The following is a 19,277-nucleotide window of genomic DNA, read 5'->3' as shown; positions in this document are numbered from 1 at the left end:
CAGGATCCATGCTCTGGTCCCCTTCAGGGTCCCCCGCCCAACTGTCGACCCCCACACCTGCACACCACCTAGAACACCCTGAACCCTTTGCAAAATAACAAGACCCCCTGCAACCACACAGAAACCCGTACACCTTTCCTGGGCCCTCAGAACTCCAATCGGACACCCTGCACATTGCCTGGAGCCCTTGAACCCTCTCTTAGCCCCCCGCACCCCAACGAGGACCCCCTGCAGGTTGCCTGGACCCCCTGAACCCTGTCTGAACACCCTACACCCCAAGCAGAACCCTTGCAACGTGTCTAGGTCATCTGCTTCCCTGCACGCCAAACAGAACCCCCTGCAACTTGCCTAGACCCCCTGAGCCACAATCAGAATCCCTGCACCTTGCCTGGAGGCCCTGCAAACCAAACAGACCCCCTGCACCCCAACCAGAACCTCCCGAAACTTCCCTGGACCCCATGAACCCCGTCTGAACCACCTGCACTGTGTCTAGGCTCCCTGCATCTGAACCAGAAGCATGCACCCCAACCAGAAATGGCTACATCTTGCCTAGACCCCTGAACTCTATCTGAACATGCAGCACCCCAACGAGACACCCTGAACCCTGTCTGAGCCCCCTACACCCCAACAACAATCCCTGCACCGCGTCTAGGTCACCCGCATCGCAACCAGACCCCACACAACACGACCAGAACTAACCGAAACCTGTCTGAACTCCCTGCATCCTGTCTGTGACTTCCGCTCCCCAACAAGACCCCCTGCACCCTGTCTGGGTTCTCTGCATCCCAACCAGACCCGTTGCACCCCAACCAGAACACCCGGAACCATCTCTGAACTCCCTGCACACCAACAGGAGCCCCTGCACACAGTCTGGGCCCCCTGCATCCCAAACAGAACCCCCGTGCCTTGCCTCGACCCCTTGAACGCTCTCTGAGCCCCCTGCACCACAACAAGCACCCCTGCGCCCTGTCTGGGATCTCTGCATCCTAACAAGAACCCCCGCGCATTCCCTAGATGCCCTCCACCCCAAACACACCTTCTGCATCCTGAAGAGTGTCTGAACACCCAGCATGCCAACAAGACCGCCTGGACCCCAAGCAGAACCCCCTGCACATTGCCTGGACCCCATGAACCCTGTGTGGGCACCCTGATCGCCAACCAGAACCACTGCAACTTGTCAGGGTGCCCTGCACCCCAACCAAAACCCCCGCACCACAAACAGAAATGCCTCAACCCTGTCTGAACACCCAGCACCCCAACCAGAACACCTGCAGCTTGCCTGGAGGCCCTGCACCCCAAACAGAAATCCCAGAATCTCTCCTGGACTCCCTGAACCCTGTATGAAACCCCTGCACCCCAACCAGAATCCCTTGCATCTTGCCTGCACCTCCTGAACAACCGTCTGAACCCCCTGCGCCCCAAACACACCCCACGCATCCCAGCCAGAACCACCTGCACTTTCTCTGAACCCCCTTGAACCAAAAGAGAACACCTGCAACGGGTCTGGTTACCCTGCTTCCCAAACAGAACCCCTGCATCCCAACCAGAACCTCCTGAACGCTGTCTGAACCACCTAAACCCCAACAAGACCCGCTGCACCCTCTTTGGGCCCCCTGCACACCAAGCAGAACCCCTGCAATGTGTCTAGGTCACCTGCAGCCCAAACAAACCCCACTGCACACCAACCAGAACCTCCTGAAACTTCCCTGGACCCCATGAACCCCGTCTGAACCACCTGCACTGTGTCTAGGCTCCTTGCATCCCAACCAGAACCATCCACCCCAACCCGAAATGGCTGCATCTTCCCTAGACCCCCCCTGAACCCTGTCTGAACATGTAGCACCCCAAGAAGACACCCTGAACCCTGTCTGAACCACCTACGCCCCAACAAGAACCCCTGCACCGTGTCTAGGTCACCTGCATCCCAGGCAGACCACATGCAATACAAACAGAACCACGTGAAACCCTGTCTGAACTCCCTGCACCCCAACAAGACCCCCTGCATCATAACCAGAACCCCCTGAACCGTGTCTGAACACCTTGCACACCAAAAAGACCCCCTGCACCCTGTCTGGGCTCCTTGCATCCCAACCAGATCCCACTGACACTTGCCTGGACCCCCTGAAGCCTGTCTGAAGCCTCTGCGCTCTGTCTAGGCTCCCTGCATCCAAAACAGACGCCCCTGCACCCCAACCAGAACCCCCTGAAACTTGCCTAGACCCCCAGAAACCTGTTTGAACCCCCTGCACCCCAACAAGACTCCCTGCACCCTGTCTGGGCCCCCTGGGTCACAAACAGCACCCCTGCACCCCAAACAGAACCTCCTCCAACTTCCCAAGAACCCCTGAACCCCCTGCAACCCAACAAGGCCCCCTGCACCCTGCCTGAGACCCCTGCGTCCCAACCAGAACCCCTGAACCCTGTCTGAACCACGTGAACCCCAACAAGACCCCTTGCACCCTGTCTGGCACACTTGCACCACAACCAGACCCCCTGCACTGCAACCAGAACCCCCTGCAACGTGTCTGTGTCCCCTGCTTCCCAAACAGACCCCCTGCACCACAAGCAGAACTCCCTGAAACAAGTCTGAACCTCCTCCACCCCCGCAATATCCCCTGCACCCTGTCTACAATCCCTGCAGCCCAAACGGAATGACCTGCACCTCTCCTGCACCCTTTGAACTCCGTCTCGGTGCCCTGAACCCCAATCAGACCCTCTGCATCTCACCTGGATGCCTTGCATGCCAAACAGAACCCCTGCACGCTGTCTGGGCCACCTGCACCTCACCTGGACACTCTGAACCCTGTCTGAACCCCATGCAGAGCAAACAGATGCCCTGCAACTTGTCTGGGTCCCGCGTTTCCCAAACAGAGCTCCTGCACCTCAACCAGAACCCCCTGAAACCTGAGCACCCTGCACCCCAGCAAGATGCCCTGCACCCTGTCTGAGACCCCTGCATCCCAGCCAGACCCCCTGTACCCCAAACAGTCCCTCTGTACCTTGACTAGATCCCATGCACCCTGTCTGTGCCCCCTGCACCCCAAGAAGGCCCCTGCAACCTGTCTGACCCCCATGCGCTCTGTCTGGGTGCCCTGAACCCCAAGAAAACCCCCTGCAACCTCTTTGGCCTCCCTGAACACCAACCGGACACCCTCCAAACTCTCTGGAATCCCTACAAGTCTGTCCTGTGCCCCTTCACACTGTCTAGGTCCCCTGAACCCCAAGCAGATGCCCTGAGCCCCAATCAGCCCTGATACACCTTGTCTGCCCCACCCCCCCACACCCCAACCAGACCCCCTGCACTTGACTAGACCCCATGTGCCCCGCTTCCCCTCTGTTCACCCCGTCTGTGCCCTCTGCACACCAAGCAGACCCCCTGCACCCCAAACACACCCCTGAAACCTGCCTGGTCCCCCTGCGCCTGTTTGGGTCTCCTGCACCCCAACAAGACCCCCTGCACCCCAAACAGGTGGTCTCTATACCTTGACTAGCCCCCATGGAACATCTCTGGCCCCCCCTGCACCCTGATTGGCAGCTGTGCATACCGTAAGGGCTCCCCAAACCCCACATAGACCCCCTGTCCCCCAAAGACACCCCCTACTCTTGACTAGCCCCCATATGCACCCTTCTTTCCCCCCCTGCACTCCAAGCAGGCCTCCTGCACTCTCTCTGGACCCCCTGCAACCTGCCTGGGCCCCCTGCACCTCAGCCAGACACTCAGCATCCTGTCTGGACCCCTCGCACACGACACACAACCCCTGCACCGCAACAAGATCCTACACACCCCAACCAGATGCCCTGCAATCTGCCTGCACCCTGTCTGAACCGTCTGCCCCCCCAAGAAGACCCCCTGCACCCTGTATGTGCCCCCTACACCCTGTCTTGGCTCCCTGTTCCCCAATCAGACCCGCTGTAACCTCTCTGGCTCCCTAGCACCCTGTCTCGGCCTCCTGAACCCCAACCAGACCCCCCGCACCCCAGAAAGAACCCCTGCACCCCAACTAGCCCTGCTACACCTTGCCTAGTCCCCCTGCAACCTAAACAGACCCCCTGCACCCTGTCTGAGCCCCGTGCACCCAGGAAGACTTGCTTCGCACTGTGTGGTTCCCCTGCACATCAACCAGACTCCCTGCACCTTCGACCCCTAGTCAGCCCCAGTGGTCTCCACTACCTCCCAGTGTCTCCCAGTGCACACACAGTGCCTCCCACAGAATTCAGCGTCTCCCTGTGCCCTCCAGTCCCTCCCAGGGTCCCCCAGTGCCCGCCAGCATCTCCCAGTCCATCCGGTGTCCTCCTAGTCATGTCAGAGACCCCCTAGTATTCCCCCAGTGCCCTCCAGTCCCTCCCAGTATCTTCCAGTGCCTCCAACTGTGTCCCCAGCCCGTCCAGTGTCCTCCCAGTCCTGCTCAGACCCCCTAGGATCCTTACAGTACCCTTCAGTCCTCCCAGCATCCCCCCCACGGTCCTCTGCAGTGCATCTCCCACTCTGTTCCGTGTCCCCTCAGACCATCCAGTGTCTCCCGGTACCCCCCAGTCCCTCTCAGCGTCCCTCCAGTGCACCTGCAGAGTCCCTCAGTGTCTCCCAGTCCTGCCACAGACTCCCTGGTAACTCCCAGTGCCCTCAAGTCCCTCTCAGTGTCCTCCAGTGCCCATCCCAGCATTTCCCAGTCCATCCAGGGTCTGCCAAGTCCTGGCAGACACCCCCTAGTATCGCTCCAGTCCCCTCCAGTCCTCACCGTGTCTCCCAGTACACCCCCAGTGTCCTCCAGGCCCCTCTGCAGCACATCCAGTGTCTCCCAGTTTGTGTCCAGGGTCTCCCATTATGTTCCGTGGCCCCGCAGACCTCCCAATGTCCCCCAGTGTCCTCCAGTCCTTCCCCATGTCCTCCTGTCCTCCCAGTGCCCTCCTTGTTGAAAAACAGTGAAGGAAAAAACATTGTTCAGGGTAGTGTAAAAACTTAAGCAATTGGTCAAACACCGGCAACACGTTGTCCGTCACGCAGAGGTCCCGGAGCTAGGCGAGCGTGATAAACGTCTCCCGGGAAATGCAGACGTGGAGAGGCCCCATGAGGAAATCGGGAGACTCCTAATCGCGAGCCATTGTCCTTGAAGATTAAGGCCCTCTGAAAAAGAACAAACTAGCTGAAGCTAGGCAGGAGATAAGAAAGTGCAAACATAAACCAAAGAAAGACCAATTCCAAACCGTAGACAAGTATAAGAAAGGATGCTCTCCAAAGACCACCAGAGGTGGCTGGAGACCACCGACAACCCCCGCGGAAGTCCCTCAGAGACCTAAACTGCACACATAATAATTACGTGATTACAGTAATGACTTTTTGGAAATTGGATAAATAGACACGTAACGGAGCAATATAAGCTTTGGCTATCGTAACGTACAGCAAGCATGTTAGGCAGAACGATTCCCTTGCGTCCCCGGCCAAATAAAGCAATGCCCACTCGTTAACGCTAAACGCGATTTCAGTGAGGGAGGGAGAGAGACAGGGAGATGCTGAGAACAGGTCCGAGCCACCGGGTAGAGGGAGACCTTCCAATGCGATTTTCACAAGCGACAGGGAAGGCGGCAGCGTGGAAAGAATGAAATGCTTCAGGCGGCTGGGGAGCCAGCAAGGGAGAGGCGTGGAAAGGACGTGGAGAAGGCGACGGGGGACGGGGCCGTGTCGGCAGAACAGCAAAAAGCTGCGGGGACCCGGCCAGCCCGAAAGGCAGCCGGAGGCAGGGAGCAGGCGGGCAGCTGGAGAAGCGCGGCCGGGACCGGCCCGGGGGGACGCGCGACCCGCCGCAGCTCCCGGTACCGGCCCCGGCCCGAGGCTTTCGCAGCCCCGGGGCTCGTCTCTCCGCCTCCGCCCCTTCCTACCTCCGCAGCGCCGGCTGCCCGACCCTCACCCACGCGGGGGCGGGCGGCACGCGCCTCCGAGCTCCTCCCCCGCGAGGCTTCACGGCCACCCGGCGGCTCGGGGGCGCCGAGCTCCCGGCGCCGGTGCTGCGCTCCGTCGGGGCCGGCCGGGAGGAATCCTTCCTCGCCGCACGGACCGGCCGCTCCTGGCCGCGGGCAGACGCGGCTGAGACTCTCTTTCTTCCGCTCCTCGGCCAGCTCCCGCGGGCGGGCAGCCCCCCCCGCCCCCGACTCCCAGCTGGAGCCCCTCGGCACGGCGGGGCCGGCCCCACCCACAGCCTGACCGGCTGCACCTGGGGCTGCCCCAGTCCAGCCCCAGCTCCCCAGCTGCAGCCTATTTAAATTAAAACCTCACCGGTCCCACCTGAGCTGCCCCGGCCCCAGCCCACAGCCGGAGCCCGTAGGGAGCGGGGGACCGGCGGTACCCGGCGTGCCATAAGCCCGGCTGAACAGGCTCAGGAGCGATATAGTCTTTTATTTGGGCCTGGGGGCTCAGGGGATTTTCCTCCAATCCAGCACAGCTCACGGCAGGTGCGGGTGCTTCTTTTAGACACCCAAATCACAGGTCGGTGCTCTTCCAAACTCTACACACCGAGACCCCTGGAGTCTGCTTGGCCCCGGTGCGCTAACTCTGAGCGCCCCGCAAGCCCAGCCGTACTCCCTGACAGCAACCGGACGCCCTGCACCCTGTCGGTGCCACCTGAACCCCAACCAGATCCCCTACAGCTCGTCCGGCCCCCTGCACGATGCCTGGACCCACCGAACCCTGTCTCGGCCCTCTGGACAACGGCAGCAAGATCCCCTGCACCCCAACTGGATCACCGGCAACTCGCCTGGTCCCCACACACCCTGTCTGGACCCCCTGCAAAACAAGCGCACCTCCTGCACCCCAGCCAGCTGACCTGCACTTTCCCCGGACCCCCGTGACAACAAGAAGACCCCCCGCACATTCACAAGACCCCCCCCCTTCACACTCCTTATCCACCCTGCGCACTGCCTGGACCCTCAGAATCCAAACAAGACCAGCTATAACCTCGCCGGACCTCCTGCACGCTCTCTGGGCTGGGGCCCCTACGTCTCAGCCGGACCCCCTACACCCAAACCAGACTCCTCGCCCAGACCGCCCGGAGCCGGTCTTTGCAGCACGAACCCCAAACAGAACCCCTGCATCCCAACCGGGCCTACTGCAACCTGCCTGGACTCCTGCACCCTCAATCACGACAGGGACCCCTGCTTCCCAGACAGAACCCCTGCACCTTGACCGTGTTATAAATGAAGGAAGCCAATCTTTATAAAAAGCATGCACTTTTATTTGGGTTCAATCAATTCAGGGTGAGAAGCAATAGGCAAAGCAGCGCTGGGTGCACAGAGAGCCGCCACTGCCGCACGTGCTAGCGGTCGCAATCGCGAAAGAACTGATCTACACCCAGCAGATAAGCAGGCACTTCTTTATTCCAGCGCTGGGGAACGTGGGGGAGAGCTCCGCCAAAGACGTGTTCAACGACAGATACGAAGCACCGCATATTTATACACTTTTTCAGCAGAGTCACGGTTACAGAGTCGTGGCCACACAGTCATTTTAACTCAAGGCCCATAAGCAGTACCCACGGGTTTGATTCAGAGTCCGGAACGATTCCTATAGTGATTAAGGGAAACACCATACTAGTTATCTGTTCCCAAGGGCCTCAACATACCTTGTACTGTCATAGCTGATATAACTCCATTTTAAATCAAGGTCATATTTTCAACTAAAATCGAAAATACTATTCTAGGATTCAGACTATATTATTAAGGTATTTACAACACTTCCCCCCTTTGAAAGTACCGATAAGCATACTCAGTACTTTCACATATTCAGACTGTAGTCTCACGGCATGCCAAATTGTCCTATGATGGTGGGGCTCGTTGTCTTGCTTCTGCCTGTACGATCGTTCGATTAAACTCTGTTTTCCGGGGCAGTTCTCATCTCAAACAATGATAAGTTAAACCAAGCACTAGGAACACCAAGGTCAAAATGAGTAAAGTTTCAATTAGTGACTTTATCCCCGAAAACAGATTCCATCCCATTCCGCTAATAATTTCGCCTATCCGATTTTCCGACTTACCTTCTCCGATTTTGTGTGTTTCCTTTTCTATCTTTCCCAACAAATCTAAATCATGCTCCACATCTTCAGTGACGTTCGGAATGTGTATGCAGCAACGATCTACTTTGCCTTCCAGAACTCCACAGACGCCACGCTCTTTTAACAATAACCTATCTAGTGCCATTCTGTTCTGTATGGCCATCCTTGATGTAGCCTGCAGCTGTATATTCATCTGTCTAAATCCCCTACGTGTCACATTTGCCAGTCGTTCCATCTGTCCAGTCAATCGGTACAGCCGTGCTCTATTTCTGTAGGAGGCTATGGGATTGAGGAGGGATTCCAGCGCCCAACCGATTTTGACTCCCATCCCTGGATCGTTCCAAGCATCATCATCATCCAGCTCCGATCTTTTCGCTCGTGCCAAACGCAAATTTTCCTGACTTCCTCTAAAGGGAGATTGCTTCCAAATTGGGCAGAATGTAGGCAGTCCTAAAGTAATTTGTTTAACTTTTCCATCTCTTGGTAGATGAGATGCCCAGGCACCGTCACTCACTGCCCAGACTAAATGTCCGGGACTTGGGATCAGGTACCTTCGGCAGCTCGCTTTCCAAACTCTGCTCCCATTTAAGACATTTTTCAATCCCCGACATAAACAACCGAATTTTCAAGCTGCTGCCGAAGGAGGTATACGCCGGATCGCCTGGCTTACTGTACTGCAATTGTCTATCTGCTCACACTGCCACCAAGGGACTACTTCCTCTTTTTCTCTGGTCGTGGTGCTTCTATCCACTGCAGTCGGATCTACTGTGAATTCTAATCCCTCCCGTGCGAAACACCACGAGGCCTTTGCCATATATTGAAACTGTAGGAGTATACTCATAGATCCTATAGAATCCCATTCCCGTTCTTTCTTACTAAAATTTCATCTCTTACCTGTACTTGTCCGTCTACTCCTCCCCACCAGTCATTCACGTTGTGGATTTGAGTCTGAGCATCATTAGTCACCTTGACGTGCGGAAACAGACTCCACAATCTGATAGATTGTAAAGTAGGTATGTTTATTCAGCGCTGAGGTACACAGGGGATAACTCCTCCTATTGTGTACCCAACGTGGGGTACCGTTACCTTAGATTTATAGAGCGAATGATTACATATTCATAATATTTTGCAATACGCCTATACATATGCATTACCTATCCCCGCTTCGTATTATAATTAGCATTTCCATAATCTCCTCCCAGTTGAGTCTGCGCAGTGTCTTCTGGTGGTGGTCGTGGGGGTCTTTGGGGATGAAGTCAAGCTCCTCTTCCTCCTGTCCGCTCTGTGACCCCAGGTTTCGCGCAGACTCAGTCTCTTACTGGCTGTTGTCCAAACCGTAGGTCTAGTTCCAACCGGCTTTGTACTGATAAAGCCTAAAGACCCCATACCTCAGCTCATCATGTTTTACAAACTATCTACTCATTAAGCAGAACTGTTAACCGTTATCTAAAGTATTTCCCTTGAACTGTTATCTCAACTATTTTCCCTTGTCATCCCCTTCTTGCTATTCCCATGTTAACCCTTACATCCCCTGTTCCTATCTAGGCCCTGTATCAATCCCCCCTTTTCTTATCATACTAAGTAAATTCTTTTACTTCAGCAATTTTCCCGAATAATATAAAGCCTCATGCATCGCAGTTATCCTTTTAAACATTCTCCAGACCCATAAATATAACATGATGGTTAGTACTAATAAAATTCCTAAACTACCTAGTAGGATCACAATGGGGTGTATCATAGTGTTAAGAATCCCTGTTGCAGAAGGCGACCAGCCGAAAAGAGTATCCCACCAGTTGTGACTTGCATCTTGTTTTGCTCTTTGCAAAACCCTGTTTATTTCTTTTGTATCATGGTGTACAGTAACTAAAGTTTTCTCTCCGTTTCTCTGAATTTCTCTCAAGATCCCTAACAGATCTTGATGTTTAATCAATTGCCTTACTAATGTAAGGTTCATTCCAATAGGTGTAGGTGATAACTCGAGATACCCTGTGATTTTAGATTTTATCAACTGGTGGGAAACCACTGGTGCCCAATATACAAAGTCACACCCAATGATTTTAACAAAGTTACAAATACAGAAATTAGAATGATTCCTGAATGGGCAAAGTTACATTGTCATGATCTATCTCTACCAATACACAAGCAGTTCCTAAACATATACAGCCTTGACCAGTATATACAATCACCGTTTTTTTACTGTTATCTAGGTGAATTTCGAAGTGGCAGATACTTTGCTCAGTATCAAGGCATACGTCTTGGGCATCAATTGTATTACTTTCACAAATGAACCCCTGTTGTTCTCGGGTAATACAAGATTCCACATTTACAGTCTGCCATTTCTCATTCACCTTCCGGGCCCATGCTCTGTGTTCTGAAGGATAGAGCACTGTGTCCTTATGATTCAATCCTAATGCAATGATGGGGTGGATTACATAAACTGTGGCATTACGTATAGTGAGCACAAAGGCAGTAGCTGTGTTAGTAGTGGGGTCATAAGTAAAATTCACCATAGTCCACCACGATTGGAATTTCCTTTCAAAATTGGTGGCTTTGTCCCAAACCGCCTTTCGGATTTCAACTGGAAAAATTCCTTCATTCCCTTCCCTTATAATCAAGGCAGCGGTTGCCTGCATCCATAATTGTGCTTGTATACAACTAAAAGCTAAAGACACATTATCCTGAACCATACTAAGTGCATCTAGTATTAGTCTGTGGTCTTGGTCCTCAACCCTTTCCCAACTTGGCAATACTTTTGAGACTTGCCATTGACTAGTTCCCAATGCCAATAAAGATGACTGTAGAGGCTGCCTTAGCCTTGTCAAATCACTTGTTGCAGTGGCCAATTTGTTCATTAATACTTCTGAATCGATTCCATTCAAAACTCCCAATCCCGTTCCTAATACCCCAGTTAAATCTCTTTTCATCCTGCTCCTAAGGTGCGTTTGTTTTTGTGACCACATCGTCCAGCCCTTGAAAGATGTTGTTAAAAAAATAAGACAGGCTGGTTGAATTTCTGAGATATTAGTCTGTATCGTCAATTCAACACGCTTAAGAGACCATTCTGGGTTAAACAATAGTTGTTGTTGGCCCACATTCCTAATCATATATGGGCCAATTTCATAAATCTTGGGTTTTGGTTTTGTTTGGGGTTGAGTTGTTTGTGTTGTAAGGGGTTGAGTTGTTTGTGTTGTAAGGGGCCCCCTAGTCGTAGGAGGTACAGCGTGTATCTTAAAATTTATCACAAGGCCTCCCTCTATTTTAAGCTCTTGGCCATTATTAGCATTATTAACCCAGAAACAACTGACCACAACAGTCTGTGTTAACATAAAATCATACCAACAATCTAATTTACCTGGGCGGACACATCCCTCTCGTTGGCCCCCCTTGGAGGTTGATTCTATCAGAATTCCAGTTACCTTTTCGTGGGTCGTTCCATTAATCATTTGACACCCTATTTTGATTTCATCTCCTATGATTCTTTCGAGTATCCACTCTTCTTTCAATTTCTCCCATTTTGGTAACATATATGGATAGCCAGCATCTTTTCGCCAGGGCCCCTGATAGCCAGCATCTGTTCGCCACAGGACTATAACTGCCAATTTACCAGTTATGCTTCTATCTTCAGTTGTCAAGGCTTCAGACCAAGGCCATTCAGCACTTTCAGCCCTTTCCAATCTTTGATTTACAATTATGATTACAAAAATAATTTTCTCAATTGACTTTCTAAAAGCTGGGTTATTAAATATTCTTAACCCCAATGTGCTCATTTTACTCGTGTAAGCTTCAGTTTTAGTTCATTATCACCTGCTATTGCCTTCCAGGTAGTTGTAGGGGCCTTCTTGATCCGAGTATGGTGAATCCAGGAGTTGTGCTCTTTGATCTTAACTGCCGTAAAAGAAGTGAGAAGTACTTGGTATGGTCCTTCCCACTGTGGCTCCAGATTCTTTTCTGTAAGAGATTTTACATACACGTAATCTCCAGGTTGTATACCATGAATAGGTCCATCCAGACCTCTCCCTCGAGTACCAGTTACATGTTTTCTGATTTTATTGAGCTGTTTCCCTAACGCCACCATGTAGGAGTTCATAATTTCATCTCCAATTTGTGTAGATATTCCTCTCTGTACCCCGTAAGGTTGTCCATATAAAATTTCAAAGGGGCTTAGCCCTTCCCTTGCCCTTGGCCTTGTCCGTATGCGTAAAAGGGCTAAGGGAAGGGACTGAGGCCATGTCAGGTTTGCTTCTTGCCCCAATTTTACAATTTGTTGTTTGATTAAGTGGTTCATCTTCTCCACTTGACCGCTCGACTGAGGGCGATACGGGGTATGAAGCTGCCAATCTATACCCAAATGGTGGCTAATTTGTTGCACTATTTTTGAGACAAAGTGTGGTCCTCTATCTGAGGATATGATTGCCGGAACCCCAAATCGTGGTATTATTTCTTGTATCAATACTTTAGTTACTTCCCGAACCTTAGCTGTTCTAGTAGGGAATGCTTCTGGCCAGCCTGAAAAGGTATCAGTCAGTACCAACAAATATCGATACCCCCCTTTTCTTGGTAATTCTGTAAAATCTACTTGCCATTGTTGCCCCGGCCCGTTGCCCTTTCCAATCTGACCCATTTCTAGTTTGGGGGCGTTTTGGGATTAGTTCGGAGGCAGATGTCGCATTGTCGAGTCACCTGCCTTACCGTGGTATACAAATTTCTGGCTACAATCTCTTTTATCAAATGACTGTACAAAGCTTCTGCTCCCCAGTGTCTCTTTCTATGCTCCTCTCGTGTGAAATGCCATAGTAAACGAGAGGGGATAATTAACTTCCCCTGTGGGGTATAAGCCCACCCTTCCTTGTTATATGTCCCTTCCAGATCTGCAATAAGTTTCTGATCCTCCCTGGTATATTCTGGTTTACTTTCCAGGGAAATTTGCCTATCGGGAATAAGTGCTCCTTCAGTCTTTATCTCTATTTTGGCCGCCCGTTTTGCCTCCCTATCCGCCAGCTCGTTTCCTTTTTCCAATTCAGAGCTCACCTTTTGGTGTGCTTTAATATGCATAATTGCCACCTTCTCAGGAAGTTGAACAGCTTCCAATAGCTTCAAAATTTCTTCCGCATGTTTAATGTTTTTCCCTTGGGAATTCAATAGTCCCCTTTCTTTCCAGATTGCTCCATGTGCATGCACAACTCCAAAAGCATACTTGGAGTCCGTGTATATGTTTATGATCTTACCCTTAGCTAGTTCCAGGGCTCGGGTTAAAGCAATTATTTCTGCCTTTTGTGCAGACGTATTTGCAGGCAGAGGTCCTGATTCTATTACCTTTTGACTGGTGGTAACGGCATACCCCGCGTGTCGATTACCGTTCAGGACGTAACTGCTTCCATCCGTGAACCAGCTCTCTTCATCCTTCATGGGGCTTTCTTTTAGGTCAGGGCGACTTGAGTATGTCGCCTCAATTGTTTCCAAGCAGTCATGGTGCACTGGTTCTCCCATGTTACCACTGAGGAAAGAAGCTGGGTTGACAATATTAGTGACTATTATCTGTACATCATCTTGTTCTACTAGTGCAGCTTGGTATCTCAGAAATCTTTGTGGGGAGAGCCAATGCCCTCCCTTTGCTTCCAGGACTGCCGATACTGTATGGGACACATAGGACAGTCATTTTCTGGCCCAGAGTGAACTTCCGAGCTTCCTGTATGTTCAGTATCAGGGCAGCCACCGCTCGCAGACACCCAGGCCACCCTTTTGCAGTCGCATCTAGTTGTTTAGAGAGGTAGGCGACAGCTCGTCGATATGGACCTAGGTCTTGTGCCAGTATTCCCAGGGCAATGCCCTGCTTCTCATGAGAAAAGAGAAGAAACGGTTTACTCACATCTGGGAGTCCTAGAGCCGGGGCCGACATCAAAGCCTTCTTCAGTGAATCGAAGGCTTCGCTCAGCCTCCTCATCCCATTCGAGGTGCGTCTGTTCGGTGTTTGTTAGCGCATACAGGGGCTTAACAAGCAGTCCATAATTATAGATCCATAGCCTGCACCACCCCGTCATTCCCAAGAAGGTTCTTAATTCTTTTACTGTCTGAGGTTTCGGGGTTTGACATATGGCCTCCTTACGGGACTGTCCCAAAGTTCTTTGCCCTGCAGTGATCTCATAGCCCAGGTAGTTTACTTTACGTTGTATCACCTGGGCTTTCTTCTTAGAGACTCGATACCCCCGTAGTCCCCAAAAATTTAACAAGCTCACCGTCCACGTTGCACAGTCCTCTTCTGTCTCAGTAGCGATCAAAATGTCGTCCACGTACTGCAATAATTTTCCTTTCTCAGGATGGGGCTTCCCAGGATTCCAAGTCCTTTGCAAGCTGGTTGCCAAAAAGAGTAGGGCTATTCTTGAACCCTTGTGGCAACACCATCCAGGTGAGTTGGGTCTTTCGACCAGTTTTAGGATTTTCCCATTCAAATGCAAACAACTTTTGGCTGGCTTTATGGAGAGGAAGGCAAAAGAAGGCGTCCTTCAAATCTAAGACAGTAAACCAAATCAACTCTGGTGTTAATACAGTTAACAGGGTATATGGGTTTGCTACCACTGGGTGGAGATCTTCAACTATTTTATTCACAGCCCGTAAGTCCTGAACCACCCTATACGACCCATCAGGTTTCCGAACGGGCAGTATAGGGGTATTGAACTCAGACTCACACTCTTCTAGTAACCCTAATTGCAAAAATTTTTCTATTACTGGTCGGATTCCTTCCCTATCCTCCCTTTTTAAAGGATACTGTTTAATTCTCACCGGTCGTTGACCTTCCTTAATCCTGATCTCAATCGGTAGAGCGTTTTTCGCCCTTCCAGGTACATCGGTAGCCCAAACTCCCGGATATACTTGGTCTAAAATTTCCTCACTAATTTCTCCTCCTGACGAAGAACTAGTTAGAGTGAGACTCAGCACTTGAATGTACTGCTGATCTTTTACCTCCAAGGTGACTTCCCCTTTTTCAAAGACAATTTTTGCTTCCAGTTGTTCCAGCAAGTCCCTCCCCAGGAGAGCTTTTGGGGAGTTAGGCATATAAAGGAATTTATGAATTCCCCATTGCTTTCCCAATTTATACTCTAAAGGTTTACAAAAATACGCCTTTTCAGATTGGCCGGTCGCTCCCTTTACCATAACATAGTCAGTCCCCCAGTGGTATTAAAGCTTGATTCAAAACTGAGTACGTTGCTCCTGTGTCTACCAAAAATTCTACTTCTTCTTTTTCTCTCCCCAGCTTAATTTTAACCAGTGGATCCGCCAGGGTAGATCCCCCAGGTCCCCGTCAGTCCTCTGTTACATTTGCTATTTTTACATTCATCGAAGCCTTCCCATTCTCCCTCCTATTCTTTGGACATTCCTTTTTCCAATGCCCGAAACCCTTACACAAAGCACACTGATCCCTGCCCCAGCCGCGGTCGTTGCCTGGCCGGTCTCTGAACCAGAGTGGCCATCAACTTCATCTGTCCTTGTCGACATTCTTCTTCCCTATTGCTAAACACTTTCCACGCCTCCTCTAACAATACCTCCAGATTCCTACTTTCCGTAGGGCGCAGCTTCTGAAGTTTTCGCCTTATGTCTCCTGTAGATTGGCCCATGAACAAGGAAACTAGTTGTTGTATTCCTACTTCTGATCCCGGATCCAACGGTGTATTACAGCGCATTACATCTCTCAGTCGATCCAAGAATTCGGATGGGGACTCGGAAGGACCCTGTTTCACTGCATATAAAACTGACCAATTTATAGTTTTAGGGATCGCTCTTTCTATCCCCTTTGCAATCCATTCCCGATACGCCCGTAACCTTTCCATATGTGCCGATCTATTTGGTTCCCATTTCGGGTCTTGGAGGGGAAAATATTCCTTAACGTCCCCCCCAGTGATCTTATAATGATCCTCCGCCAAGTCTCCTGCTGTTTTTAGAATCAATTGTTTCTCAGTTTCAGTCATATATTCTAATAGTAGCTGTATATCACTCCAATCCGGGTTATGCTGTTTTATAATGAATTGGAAGTGTTTAGCTACATCATGTGGATCGCGTCTATAGCTTTTTGCAATTCCCCTCCATGCTTCCAAATCAACGGTGGTGAAGGGTACCCTAACCAACATCGTACCACCCTCCGGCCCCACGGCTTCCCGAAGGGGTGCCTGTAAAATACTTGTTGCAGTTTTTTGTCTAGTGTGGGCGGATATCGGACTATCGGGAGAGTCTGCCGTTCCTTCCGAGTCAGCATCCTGATTCTGTGATCGGGGGGGAGGTTTAAACAAATCATCATCTTGTTCTGAGGTTTGGTGAACCTTATCTACCTTCGTACATCTCTGTCCAATGCTACATGATGAGCAACACCTTTTCAGCTTACCCCTACTTTCCTTACTTTCTCGTTCAAGTGCGAGCACCATAGGGTCCTGTGGGGGTACTAACCCACAGTCCCTTTGCCACTCTGGGTGATTTCGCAAAGTGAAAAACATATCCGCGTATGATACCTCATCCCATTTTCCTTCTCTCCTTATAAACAACATAAGTTGTAACAGAGTGTTATAGTCCAGTGTTCCATTAAGCGGCCATTTAGCGCCATCCTCTAGCTTATACAGCGGCCACCACTGATTGCAATATTTTATAAGAGTCCTTCTGCTTTCCGTACCTCCGCTCCCTGCAATATCCCGCCAATGGGCGAGTATACAGCCGAGAGGGCTCTTTTTTAATATCCCTCCCTGAGTATTACCCATCTTGTTTTTGTAAAACACTCACTCCAAACGCTCACACTTAACACAATCACCACACAGCATTCACTCACAATCTCACAATCTCACGGACGTCCACACACTTACAAGTCCACACACTTACAACACTTTCATCAGGAGTAAAAAAAAACACAACAGAACAAAGGCCTTTTCAATCACTCTTGCCTGTGGCCGCCCTCTCGGCCAACAGGTCCCCGATTGGAGCCAGCGACCGCTCTATCGGTCTGTGGCAAGGTATAATTGCCCCCTAGACTCCCCTAACCCGCACGAATTCGCGCCTTTTCGGTGCACCTACCCGGCTTAGCTGCACGCCAGACGTCTCTGTGCGATTTACCAGCTGCCCCAGCCACGCGTACGACTTACAGGCTCCTATCCTTAAACATACCGTTTAGTCCGCGGCTTCAGGAAGTCCTTGTCTGCCCCCCACGGTGAGCGGCTGGTAGCGGAGGCTCCTCCGAGGAAAGTGCTCGGGGCGCGCCTGGGAGAGTCCGCCCCGCAGTCGATCCCGTAGTCGAGCAGAGAGTCTCCTGGCTGGCTCGCCAAAACTGACGTGCGGAAACAGACTCCACAATCTGATAGATTGTAAAGTAGGTATGTTTATTCAGCGCTGAGGTACACAGGGGATAACTCCTCCTATTGTGTACCCAACGTGGGGTACCGTTACCTTAGATTTATAGAGCGAATGATTACATATTCATAATATTTTGCAATACGCCTATACATATGCATTACCTATCCCCGCTTCGTATTATAATTAGCATTTCCATAATCTCCTCCCAGTTGAGTCTGCGCAGTGTCTTCTGGTGGTGGTCGTGGGGGTCTTTGGGGATGAAGTCAAGCTCCTCTTCCTCCTGTCCGCTCTGTGACCCCAGGTTTCGCGCAGACTCAGTCTCTTACTGGCTGTTGTCCAAACCGTAGGTCTAGTTCCAACCGGCTTTGTACTGATAAAGCCTAAAGACCCCATACCTCAGCTCATCATGTTTTACAAACTATCTACTCATTAAGCAGAACTGTTAACCGTTATCTAAACTATTTCCCTTGAACTGTTATCTCAACTATTTTCCCTTGTCATCCCCTTCTTGCTATTCCCATGTTAACCCTTACATCCCCTGTTCCTATCTAGGCCCTGTATCAACCTGTGCTTGGCCTGACAACGATTGTTCCTTTGTCCACGTTTCCACCATCTCAGACTGCAAGACCAACAGAAAGACAAGGTTCAGGCAATTATTCACACTTCAAAGTCACTTTTAAGGTCCCTGGATTTCCAATCCCTCTCCGCTTTGGAGACGGTGCTTTCTTCACTCTGGTGTAGTGGACCCAAGCAGCTGATTCAGCTTCCTTGCAAGGGTTCCGTTGTCCAGGTCTTTATGTAGACGTAGTCTCCAGAAAGGTTGAAAGTCGCGTACTGGATTTTACCGAGCCCGGGGTCGATTCCACACTGCCGCACTCCGGAGCTTAGCTAAAGTTCTTCCAAGAGAAAGCAAATAATTATATACATCTTGTTTTCCTGTTATATGCATATTTGGATTAGGTTCAGGGGTCCCATATGGTTTTCCATACATCAATTCGTAGGGGCTGACTAACATCCCGCTTCGGGGCTCTACCCTAATGTGCAACAATGCTAATGGGAGCGCCTGAGGCCACTTCAATTTAGTCTCTTGACATATTTTACTAATTTGTCTTTTTTACAGTATGATGCATCTTTTCTACTTTTCCCTGCTGCTCCCGGGCTCCGCGCATGCGCCGGGCGGCGACGGCGCTCCGGCGGGGCCGGAAGCGGCTCGCGGGGCGTGCACATGCGCGAGCGCTGACCTGCAGTACCCGGCCCCCGTCGCACGGTGGCAGCAGTGAGCGTTCGGCGGCACTGCGCGTGCGCGGCCCCCGGCAGCGGCGAGCTCCCCGGCAGCCCCGCTGCCGGGCACCGGGCGGCGGCAGCCTCCCGGCGGCGTCCAGCCCCGCTGCGGCTCACAAGGCGGTCGGACGGCGGCTCGGGCTCCTGGAGCCACGTGGGACACCAGCCCCCGCCCCGTCCCGGGGAGCAACGCCCGCGTGCCGGCCGCCTGCCGCCCCGCGGGACGAGCCCGTCCCGGAGCGGAAACGCGCGGCCACCGCCTCTCCGGCCTACCTGGATTGTGCGGCTGGAAGTGTAGGCGCTGCCACGAAGCACGACCGAGACCCCGAGGACAAGCAGAGCAGGCTCGGGGAGAAGAAAACGCCGAAGCGGGCGCTGGCGAGGGCGCCCCGGTAAGTCGCGCCCGACTCTCGGGGGGAGCACCGCCCCAGGTCCGGCGTCGGCCAGATGTTTCGGCGACGCTCACGCCTTCCGGGGCTGCCGTCATCGCCTCGCGAACCATCGCTCGCCTCCCAGAAGCACCGCAAAGGCTACGCAGCCCTCGCCCCGCTCTTACGGACTGTAGATCGGCGTATCTGCAGCTGGGAAGAAGGGCTCTTCAGAGACGAGTCTGACACAAGAGGGCTACAAATCGAC

At 51.8% G+C, this 19,277-nt stretch overlaps 2 protein-coding genes across 8 annotated transcripts in view; both read right to left on the bottom strand.

Moving 5' to 3' along the window:
- Positions 1-7,201: 7,201 nt before the first annotated feature.
- C2CD2L (C2CD2 like) overlaps positions 7,202-19,277 on the bottom strand; it is a 43,794-nt gene continuing 31,718 nt past the window's right edge. For 4 of the 7 annotated variants that reach the window (XM_042800458.1, XM_042800455.1, XM_042800451.1 and 1 more), the window contains exons 15-16: positions 18,915-19,222; positions 17,668-18,256 (exon numbers count right to left, since the gene is read on the bottom strand). In XM_042800458.1, coding sequence (XP_042656392.1) covers positions 19,194-19,222 — 29 coding nt within the window. In that variant the 3' untranslated portion in view covers positions 17,668-18,256; positions 18,915-19,193. Of the gene's footprint in view, positions 7,550-8,930; positions 9,003-17,667; positions 18,257-18,914; positions 19,223-19,277 lie in introns of those variants that run through there. The other 3 variants (XM_042800456.1, XM_042800457.1, XM_042800450.1) reach the window with 2 other exon arrangements.
- LOC122154120 lies at positions 10,118-17,518 on the bottom strand. Its single transcript, XM_042800393.1, has 2 exons — positions 17,175-17,518; positions 10,118-11,984 (listed from the first exon to the last, which is right to left on the bottom strand). The coding sequence occupies exon 2, from the start codon at positions 11,801-11,803 to the stop codon at positions 10,118-10,120; it is 1,686 nt and encodes a 561-aa protein (XP_042656327.1). The 5' UTR covers positions 11,804-11,984; positions 17,175-17,518.

Source organism: Tyto alba, unplaced genomic scaffold (genome assembly GCF_018691265.1).
Source record: "Tyto alba isolate M040663 unplaced genomic scaffold, T.alba_DEE_v4.0 Super-Scaffold_32, whole genome shotgun sequence".
Lineage (NCBI taxonomy): Eukaryota > Metazoa > Chordata > Aves > Strigiformes > Tytonidae > Tyto > Tyto alba.
The sequence above is the reverse complement of the archived record's forward strand: the minus strand, read 5'-3'. Positions and strand labels throughout refer to the sequence as shown.

Excerpts from the sequence above, each read along its gene's own strand:
- LOC122154120 (XM_042800393.1), bottom strand. The coding sequence starts at position 11,803 with ATGAGCACATTGGGGTTAAGAATATTTAATAACCCAGCTTTTAGAAAG.